This window comes from Ahaetulla prasina, chromosome 5, assembly GCF_028640845.1.
Source record: "Ahaetulla prasina isolate Xishuangbanna chromosome 5, ASM2864084v1, whole genome shotgun sequence".
Classification (NCBI taxonomy): domain Eukaryota; kingdom Metazoa; phylum Chordata; class Lepidosauria; order Squamata; family Colubridae; genus Ahaetulla; species Ahaetulla prasina.
Window position 1 is genome coordinate 79,128,884 of NC_080543.1, and position 11,495 is coordinate 79,140,378.

Sequence of the window (11,495 nt, forward strand, 5' to 3'; positions counted from 1 at the left end):
TGAGAATACATCAATATGTTAACCAAAAAGATGGTAAAGAGCAGAGTGTAAGGGGTGGGGAGGTAGTCCCCAGGCCAATTGGCAGAGACAGGTTTTCAGATTCTTGCAGAAGGATCTCACCTTAGAGGGTAAGATGTTCCAAAGGGTAGGCACTGCAGCTTCTGGATCCTGATAGTTAGAGTTCTTTGACCAATGGGATCCAAAGTAAATATTCTCTGCTGGCATGAGTAGGATGGGGTTGTCCTAGCGGAACAAGATTTTAGGTCCATATTTCCCACTGCGTTGTATAGTCCATCTGTCTTTAGCTACAAATCATTCATATTCTCAGTCCACAGTGAAGCCTCAGAAAACTATTATTTTTCCAACCAGTTCATTTATAACATCACCACGGGCATTTCTTATTCATTTATTTATAAATATTCTAAACAACCAATAGGACATCAGACAGTTCTTTTAGTCCTGACAATCATTTACTAAGCATCCTATTTATTCTCATACACAATTTATCTCTATTAAATATTGCTTTTACTGTATTCAACACCCAACTCTGCACTACATCCTACAACATCTTGAATCTCCAAAGACCCATGTAAAGGTCCTTGTTGTAGACTTTAGTTCAGCATTCAACACCATCATTCCAGGCATTCTTCTAACTAAGATAAACCAGCTAGCGGTACCTAAACACACTTGTAAATGGATCATAAGCTTCCTAACAGACAGGAAGCAGCAGGTAAAGCTAAGCAGAATCACATCAGATATCTGTACAATTAGCACAGGGAGCCCACAAGGCTGTGTGCTCTCTCCACTTTTCTTCTCTCTATATACCAATGACTGCATCTCAAATGATCCATCTGTTAAACTACTGAAGTTCGCAGATGACACAACAGTGATCTGTCTCATTTGAGACAATGATGAATCCGCATACAGACGAGAGGTTGAACAACTAGTCTCGTGGTGTGACCAGAACAATCTGGAACTGAACACAATCAAAACCATAGAAATGGTGGTAGACTTTAGGAGAAACCCTTCCATACTTCCACCTCTTATAATACTAGACAACACAGTATCAACAGTAGAGACCTTCAAATTCCTAGGTTCTACCATATCTCACGACTTAAAATGGACACCCAACATCAAAAATGTCATAAAAAAAGCACAAAGAATGTTCTTTCTGCACCAACTCAGAAAGCTCAAACTGCCCAAGGAGCTGCTTATACAGTTCTACAAAGGAATTATTGAGTCTGTCATCTGCACCTCTATAACTGTCTGGTTTGGTTCTGCAACCCAACAAGACAAACACAGATGTCAGAGGATAATTAAAACTGCAGAAAAAAAAATTGCTACCAATCTGCCTTCCATTGAGGACCTGTATACTGCACGTGTCAAAAAGAGGGCTGTGAAAATATTTACAGACCCCTTGCATCCTGGACATAAACTGTTTCAACTCCTACCCTCAAACGACACTATAGAGCACTGCACACCAGAGCAACTAGACACATGAACAGTTTTTTCCCGAACTCCATCACACTGCTCAACAAATAATTCCCTCAACACTGTCAAACTAGTTACTAAGTCTGCATTACTATTAATCTTCTCATTGTTCCTATCACCCATCTCCTCCCACTTATGACTGTATGCAGGGGTGGGTTCTAAATCTTTTTACTACTGGTTCTGTGGGCGTGGCTTATTTTGTGGGCGTGGCTTGATGGTCATGTGACAGTGGGCATAGCTTGATGGTCATGTGAATGGGTGGGCGTGGCCAACTCATTGTCACTCATGTCAAGGGTGCATCTGGCCCCTCTCCTCCCAGCCATTCTTTGTCACATCCAGCCTCAACATATCTATAGTTCTCTAAAAATTTTGTTCACCTTTTTTCAACTTTATTATCTACATACTATAGATGTATTTTCAAGGACCACTGAAAGGAGGAAATGGCTCACATGCTTTGCCCAAGAGTGTGATAGGCAACAGACTTTTAAGGGGCTGCCAGAAAGAAAGGGAGGCAATATATTTTCCAAAGCACCAGAAGGCAAAACAAGAAGCAATGGATGGAAACAAAGAGAGAAGCAACCTAAAACTAAGGAGAAACTTCCTGACAGTGTGAACCAATATAGGTGCAGAAATATTTCAGTCATAATTTCACATATAAAATAGTCATTCATGTAATACAACCTGCATATTGTTCAAAACAGATAATTAGTATTATGGCTGATGTTTGGCAGCAAGCCTAAAAGCCAAAGATCACAAAAGTGCTGTCTTCTCTGTATGTATACAAAACATCACAAAGCAGGAATAGCATATTAAGATGGACTTATGCAACCTGATATACAAAATATTTATGCTCTGGACTATAGACATTGAATGCATGTAAATCCCTGAAAAATATGTGGTAGCCCTGGGCAAAAGAAAGGCAGTAAAATCACTCTAGGTGTAGGGACAGTGTAAAATATTAACACATGATAAATAATGGAACAATTAAAAATAATAGCAGTGTTCTCTCTCCCCCCTTCCTTCCTCTTGCTTTCTTTTTTCTCTTTCTTTCTTTCTTTCTTTCTTTCTTTCTTTCTTTCTTTCTTTCTTTCTTTCTTTCTTCTCTCTCTCTCTCTCTCTCTCACACACACACACACACACACTTTCTCTCTCTCTCTCTCTCTCTCTCTCACACACACACACACACCTGATCTTGTTCTCATTCTTCCCACTCCCGGATCCTTCTTTCCCCCCCTTCCCCCCTCACTTCCTTTTGAAACTCCTTTCTGGGTGGGAGGGAAAACCAAATAAAAACGAGCTGTTTAACCGCTTTCTGGGACTGAAAAGTTTAGGGGACCCAAGGAAGCAGCAACTGGCTGGGACTAAGACAATTTGGTTTCAGGAAAAAGTTATCATGTAACTTACAACTTCTCCACTGCAAAAACATATGGACTTCAAATCTAGATCAAGGCAAATCAATAGATGCAATCTACATAGACTTCTGCAAAGCTTTTGACTCAGTAGTACACGATAAACTTCTCCTTAAACTAACATCCTATGGCATCTCAGGACCCCTCCACAAATGGATATCTGCTTTTCTGTCTAACAGACAACAAGTGGTCAAAATTGGCAATGCTTTATCAAATCCTGTTCCTGTCAAGAGTGGCGTTCCTCAAGGCAGCGTCCTTGGACCAACACTCTTTATACTATACATTAATGATCTTTGTGACCATATCTCAAGTAATTGTGTTCTCTTTGCTGACGATGTCAAACTATTTAACACCACAGACAACACTTCTATCATTCAAAACGACCTTGACCATCTAACCGCTTGGTCTAAAAATTGGCAGCTCCAAATTTCAACCAGCAAATGCTCAGTCTTACATATAGGAAAAAAGAACCCAAAAACTAAGTACATACTAGATGGACATTACCTTACAGACGACCCCCATCCCATTAAAGACCTTGGAGTTTTCATGTCAAATGATCTAAGTGCCAAAGCCCACTGCAACTACATAGCAAAAAAAGCTCTAAGAGTTGTAAACCTAATTTTGCGTAGCTTCTTTTCCAAAAACACCACACTACTAACCAGAGCATATAAAACATTTGCTAGACCAATTCTAGAATACAGCTCACCTGTTTGGAACCCTCACCACATCTCTGACATCAATACAATTGAACGTGTCCAGAAATATTTTACAAGAAGAGTTCTCCATTCCTCTGAAAACAACAAAATACCTTATCCCACCAGACTTGAAATCCTAGGCTTAGAAAACTTGGAACTCCGTCGCCTTCGACAAGACCTAAGTTTAACTCACAGAATCATCTATTGTAATGTCCTTCCTGTCAAAGACTACTTCAGCTTTAATTGCAATAATACAAGGGCAACCAATAGATTTAAACTTAATGTTAACCGCTTTAATCTAGATTGCAGAAAATATGACTTCTGCAACAGAATCATCAGTGCTTGGAATACTTTACCTGACTCTGTGGTCTCTTCCCATAATCCTAAAAGCTTTAACCAAAAACTTTCTACTATTGACCTCACCCCATTCCTAAGAGGACCATAAGGGGCGTGCATAAGCGCACAAACGTGCCTACCGTTCCTGTCCTATTGTTTTTCTTTTCTTCTTCCTATATATGTTTATATACTATATAATCTTTTTGTATGATGTTGTGACAAAATAAAATAAATAAATAAAAAAAACCCACCCCCTCTCCACACCATCCCATGCCATCTTCTTTTTCTCTCCCCGTCCCCGCTTTTCTCTCTCCTGCAAAGAAGGGGACTAACCTAAAAAAAAACCCTCTTCCTGCTGAGCAGAGAAAGAGAAAAGGATGTTTTCCCAGCTACTGCTGGGAAGTAGTTAAAACAATGCAGTTAAGATGCGCATTTTACCAGAGTGACACCTCTGGGTCGTCTCTCAGTTGTTGTGTGCAGGAAAAAAACCTTGCAAAGAAAAGAAAAACTTGTGCATGTGAGGCAATTAGCTTCTCGCACTCAGGAGAAGTTCTTCTTTACTTTGCAAGTTTTTTCCCTGCACACAACGGCTGTTGGCTTCCTGTAATCTTCAGTTTACTCGTGAGCCCCATGCTTACGTTCAAGAGTAAACTGCACATTAGAGAGGCAGCCAGCAGATTTACTCGCTCTGCTGCTGGCAAGTAGCAGCTCACAGGCAGCGAAAGAAACTGCTGCCTTCTGCCTCCGGGCATGGAGGAGACCAAGCAGCAGTGGGAAGTGCATGGGACAGGAGGCGCAGGAAGTGGCTGCCAGTGATGCCCTCAGGTGAAGATGCTGTGGGCAGGGAGTCTCGATCCCCCTTAGGAGTCTGTTTACTCGTGAGCACAATTGGCCTTTCTCCCGGCCTCTCCTGGCCAATGTTGCTCATGAGTAAACTGCAGCTAAGGTCTCCCACATGCTTCCCTTGCAGGCCAGGTCAGCTGGAGGAAATGCACGGGAAGAACTCCAATGCCGTGATCTCCTGCACACTCCCCTCCCTCCCCATGCACATCGGTCCACCACTGCTGCTGCTATCACCCCTCCACCAGCTCTCCCTTCCTACCCTGCCCACCTGCTGGCCCATGCCCTTTGGTCTTACTTTTACCAGCAGTGGTGAGCAGAAGTATGCAGCTAGATTCTGCAAGAAGTGGCTGGCCCAGGCAGACAGGCAGGCAGGCAGGCAGGGCAAGCGAGCATCAGGTGGGTGGGGTGATTGAGCGTGAACCGGTTCGGGGGCGTAGCCAGCCAGAGATTACTCCCGGTTCGGGGAACCACATCAAATTTCTGCTAACAATTCTCCCGAACCGGTCAGAACCGGTAGCAACCCACCTCTGACTGTATGACTGTAACCTTGTTGCTGGTATCCTTAAGATTTATATTGACTGTTTCCCTATGACTATCATTAAGTGTTGTACCTTATGACTCTTGACGAATGTATCTTTTCTTTTATGTACACTGAGAGCATATGCACTAAGACAAATTCCTTGTGTGTCCAATCACACTTGTCCAATAAAGAATTCTATTCTATTCTAACCTAAAACTTCATAGTTATTCAGAATATTCATAATTCAAGCCTATTTACTTTAGCAAATGCATCACTAAATCAACAATTATAGATAAACATGCTTTCTCATTTAAAACATTTACAACTACATTCTTACTATATTTAGATTTTAGATTCAGTTTCAATATCATTCTGACTTACTATTGTCCTTTTTAACTATTCTTTAGTTACCATTTTCCCCCAAAAATAAGACCCTGTCTTATATTTTTTTGAACCCTGAAATTAGCGCTTGGCCTTATGCCATGCACTCAAAATCCCGATTGGGCTTATTATCAGGGGATGTCTTATTTTGGGGGAAACAGGGTATATGTGTAAGAGGAATTTACCCTTAAACCATATTTTAGAAATTTATTTATTGTTAAGCAGATACCAACAATCAGCATTTTTAGTCTTTCATATATCTCCATTGGTTCAATCACATTTCATATTCTACTCATTCTTTCATGTTCATGGACAGAATGTTACATAATTTTTCTTAAAACTCATTTCTGATTCCTCCATTATTTCCATTCATATGCATCCATTCATATGCAGCTACCCCAAGTTACAGATTTCTACTTTCATACACATCCACAACAATTTAGATGACAGTATTTCATATTTTCTGACATAATTTTAGCCCCTTTTATTTACGAATAAACTCTGCACCTTAACTTCCCTGCATATATTTATCAATTTCATTCCATAAGATCAGGCTGCTTTCATTCAAAATTATTACATCATTTTCCTTTAAAAAAATTGCAGGCATGCATAGTTCATTTGTTTATACATGCCTCATAGTTGAAATTGCAATATTGTCTATACAATAGCCAAAATAATAATTGCCCAATATTAGAATGCTCTAGATAACATAATAGCTGAGATGTGAATTAACAAAGCCTCTTCAAGCGACACACTATAACATGGTATAATTTACATATATGGTAAATTTGTAAATGTATAGTGTTTGTCTATTGTAGTGGGATGGTTTTTTTTTGTATTTTCTATATCTCTGGGGCCCCCCATGCATCTTGGATTTATGTTAATGTAGTTATCTGATATTGTTTTTTAATCATAATTCAACAAAAATATTTTTAAAAACATTCCAAATTGCAATTCCATATATTGTGATCATCAACAGATTTACCTTCACCACTTGTGCTGATAGTGATCAATCAAGGCATTCACATTAAAAAAAAGTAGATAAGATTTCTACCAGGTTTCCTTGAAAATAAGACCCAATCTTATTTTCTTTTTGGCCCCAAAATAACCACCAGGTCTTATTTTCAGGGGATGTGTTACCCAGGACCACCGCAGCCATGCCTCCCATGTCCCAACACCTGTTGCACCACTGCCTAACTTCTGCACCTGCTCACACCGCTTGCAGCCAGACACTGCATGGTTCATTATGGTGGTGCAGCTGCTCATGGCAGGACGCCGCATGGCTTGTTGTACCAGTGCCACCATTCACGGCAGGAGGCTGCATGGCTTGTTGTGCCATTTCACATGTGAGCAGCGACATTGATGTGATGAGCCTTGCATTGTTCTGCTGTGAGCAGTGGCACTGGCATGACGAGGCTTGTGGTGTTCTGCTGCGAGTGGCAGCACCGGTGCAATGATCCATGTGGTGTCCGGTTGCAAGTGGTGGGACAGGCATGATGTGCCATGTGGGGTCTGTCTGTGAGTGGCCGTAAGTGGCTGCAGAAGTTGTGCAGTGGCACGACAGTTGTCAGGGATGAGAGGCCTGGCTGCAGTGGTGATCGCATGCAAAGTGCGTGCACGAAGTGAACGAGTGGTAACACCAGTTAGAACCCACCACTGCAGTGCCTTCATATTAGCAGCCCCTTAAATAAAGAACAGGCAGTGCAACAAAGAGGGATATAGTGAGTAAATTCTCAACTTTTTATTTACATCCTACTACCCCCTTGTGGCCAGCAGATCATGATGTGCAGAAGAACCAATATTTCTGGAGTTGGACTTTATTTATTTATTTTTATTTATTTATTTGTCAGTCATATATAAGATAACAGGTAGAAGTATAAACATAATTTGGATACATGAAAAGAGTAAGTAAAAAGGAATATTAGGACAGGGACGGTAGGCATGCAGGTGCACTTATGCACCTTTATGAGTGGGTGAAAGAAAATTGTCATTTTAAATGAAATTTCTGGAGTTAAATCTTTCTAGAAAATAGCAATCATATCAAAAACCCACATACTTCTTATTTTTGATTGCAAAATAAAATCAGCTTTCAGTAAAGAATTTTCCATGCCTTCATTATTCCCTGATCCAGTGGGCAAAACAATGTTAATTTGCAAAAGGATAATGATTTAGCTGAAATATAAATAGATATAAGGAAATGGTCTTTCTTTCTTTGTAAATAAAGATATGCTATTGTTTAGTCAATCTGCCTTATGTACTGAGTGCCCTGACATAGTGTATATTTTGCAATTTTAAGGACTCCCTGAACAAACAAGAATCAGTTTTAGATTTGTGACTTCACACCATTATCTTTTTAAATATTGGATAGTATCCTTGTCATATTTTGCTTTCAGTCATTTCAACTCAACAAAAAACATACTATATTTGTGTTGTAATACAGTTTCAAATGCAGCCAGAATTTATTATTGACCATTTGCAGATCTTTGCTATTTTTTCCACAGTACTATTGTCCAGAGAAAGGCTGTCATATGAAATAATTTTGTTTGCTTTAATAATTCAGAATGCCCTAGACCTCACATAATAAAACATTCATCTATTATTCATTAAAATAGATGGACTTTCTTCAGTCTATACTTTTTTTTCAAAATTATTTCTTAAATATACAATTGTAGAAAAGAGTCTTGAACAAGAATTGAACTTGTCAATAATATCACGTCATGTAGAAATGAGGGATAATCCTCAGTCAGATGAACCCCACCCATCAGTGGTATAGCTATGGCACTGAAGTGACTAGGTGTACACTTTCAAAATTGGGTACCCCTAAATTCTGAATAACCAAATATGAGTACACAACACATTAAGCCCCACAGCAAATTGTGGTAATGCCAAAATGATGACATGTGCAGCATAATTACATCAATGCTACACTGATGTATTTGGGCCAGAAGTAAATCATGGCACTTAACTGATTACATCATTATGAATGCATTGTCCTTTGACCTCTTTGCTATTCCCCTTGGAAGTCCATGTGTGAGTGGCAGATACTATAATGAATTATTTGTTGAAGCTCTCAAAAATTACCTGGTTACTGCTAAACAGAAATAAGCATGTGACAGGCGTTTTGAATGTCAGCCCCCCCCTCCCCCGCCTTCCCATCAGCATCAACAACATGGCCCGTGAAAGCAACTATGAGAATTATAGTCCAAATCATCAGGATGATATCAAATTGTTACTTGTTCTGTAAAGAAGAGAATTCCAATTTTGATAATATGGATAATTTACTTTATGCTAGTCTAGCATAAAGGGGGAGGGCTGACATTCAAAACACCTGTCACATGCCTATTTCTGTTTAGCAGTAACCAGGTAATTTTTGAGAGCTTCAACAAATAATTTATTATAGTATCTTAACTGTGTAATGTTCTCTATTTCCTGGTTCCTTGTTACAATCAATTGAAGAATAAAGTTTTTTATTTTTATATAGAGTCTTCCAACTCCACCTGAAGAAGAAAAGAAAAAGACTCTCCCAGGAGCCAAGAAGTTATCAGGCCCAGCGGTTAATCTCTCAGAAATCCAGAATGTAAAGAGTGAACTAAAATTTGTTCCAAGATTTGAATAATAAAAGAAATGAAATTGTATGTAGAAGATATGATTCATACCACTATCTGTGTGCTGAACCAAAGAAAAATTACTTACATGCATAGGATTGCTTCTGAAGATCAATGAGAAATTGAAACTCTACATTAGAAATGGTTTATTTCTGTACAATATAAATAAGATGTCTGTGTGGGTTAACTAAAGCTGCCTCAGGAGGTTATATACTTCATTAAAATCAATATTTTCATTTTCAAAATAAACTTTGACATAAGCAAAGTGAGTTGCAAAGAAATGGTATGTGAGGTGAGTCTTTTTTCTAGATTCAGTTCTGACAACGTGAAAGTGGGGTACTTGCCAATATGATCCTGCTTTTCAAATTAATATAGCCTGTTCTCTTCCTCCCACTTCTAGTTAGGCATTTGTTTAGTCAAGTAATGATAACAATAATACGATCACACTTTAAAAACAAGAATAGTGTGTTTTTGGCTAGGTTCAGCATGTGATTGTCTAGGGCTAGGTGATGCAAGCTTAAATTCACAAACCTTATTGAGTGATCTTAGGATAATAACTATATCTTAAGGAACTTCTTAAAGGACCAGTTTGATATTATATAAGTAAAACAGTTCAAGATCTCTGTGTTTTTTTAAAATAAGTAAACTGTTAACACAGCATTTTGACTTATAATATTTCTGATCCTAACCGCGTGGTTTATAATTCTTATCAGGAGGATGCTATGGTTGTCTTTTTGCTCAATCACTGTGCCTCTTTTTTAAAAATTATTTTTATTTGAAATATTAGTTGAAATATCTGGTAAAATAAAAGAAAACCCAATTTACTATCAGAGCCCAATATGGTCAGTTAGCACCTGATTCTTTGAATCTGAACAGGCAACTGTAGTTCCTTATTCTTCTGTGGTAGCTATTTTGTTTCCAGGTGGTGTCTACAAATCTTGCAGCTCATATTTTTAAAAGTGTTCATAAAAGGTAGATATATTATGTATATGGAATGTCCATTCTTGAATGTCATTGCAACCAGTTATAATTTCTTAATGTATATGTCCACATCCTCCTTCACTATTTTTACAAATTATGTCAGTGGTTTAATTTAATTCCACAGCAGGACATTGTCTTATGAAATGAGGTAAACCCGGCAAAATTTTTAAAAATACTATTTTTATTTATTTTATTTATTTATTTATTTATTATTTAAATTTTTATACCGCCCTTCTCCCGAAGGACTCAGGGCGGTTCACAGCCAGATAAAAATACAATAATATTACAATTAAAATACAATTAAAAAACTTATTCAATTGGCCGAGATTAAAAATTTAGGATAAATACTAAAAACTCATTAAAAACCCATTAATTAAAAAACTAACCCAGTCTTGCGCAGATGAATAAGTGAGTTTTGAGCTCGCGACGAAAGGTTCGGAGGTCCGGAAGTTGATGGAGTCCTGGGGGGAGTTCATTCCAGAGGGCGGGAGTCCCCACAGAGAAGGCCCTTCCCCTGGGCGTCGCCAGACGACACTGTCGCGCCGACGGCATCCTGAGGAGTCCCTCTCTGTGAGAGCGCACGGGTCGGTGAGAGGTATTCGGTAGCAGTAGGCGGTCCCGTAGATAACCCGGCCCTATGCCATGGAGCGCTTTAAAGACGTTCACCAAAACCTTGAAGTGCACCCGGAAGGCCACAGGTAGCCAGTGCAGTCTGCGCAGGATAGGTGTCACGCGGGAGCCACGAGGGGCTCCCTCTATCACCCGCGCAGCCGCATTCTGGACTAACGGAAGCCTCCGGATACCCCTCAAGGGGAGCCCCATGTAGAGAGCATTGCAGTAATCCAGATGAGACGTCACGAGGGCGTGAGTGACTGTGCACAAGGCATCCCGGTCTAGAAAGGGGCGCAACTGGCGCACCAGGCGAACCTGGTGGAAAGCTCTCCTGGAGACGGCCGTCAAGTGGTCTTCAAGAGACAGCCATTCATCCAGGAGAACACCCAAGTTGCGCACCCTCTCCATCGGGGCCAATGACTCGCTCCCAACAGTCAGCCGTGGACTCAGCTGACTGTACCGGGATGCCGGCATCCACAGCCACTCCGTCTTGGAGGGATTGAGCTTGAGCCTGTTTCTCCCCATCCAGACCCGTACGGCTTCCAAGCACCGGGACAGCACTTCGATAGCTTCATTGGGGTGGCCCGGTGTGGAAAAGTACAGCTGGGTGTCATCAGCGTAC

At 40.0% G+C, this 11,495-nt stretch overlaps 1 protein-coding gene across 8 annotated transcripts in view; it reads left to right on the forward strand.

Moving 5' to 3' along the window:
- The window catches only part of SMPX (small muscle protein X-linked), a 55,500-nt gene extending 45,939 nt beyond the window's left edge, over positions 1–9,561 (forward strand). For all 8 annotated transcript variants that reach the window (XM_058185610.1, XM_058185615.1, XM_058185612.1 and 5 more), the window contains one exon: positions 9,157–9,561. In XM_058185610.1, the coding sequence (XP_058041593.1) occupies positions 9,157–9,291 (135 nt within the window). In that variant the 3' untranslated portion in view covers positions 9,292–9,561. The remainder of the gene's footprint in view (positions 1–9,156) is intronic.
- Positions 9,562–11,495: the final 1,934 nt, after the last annotated feature.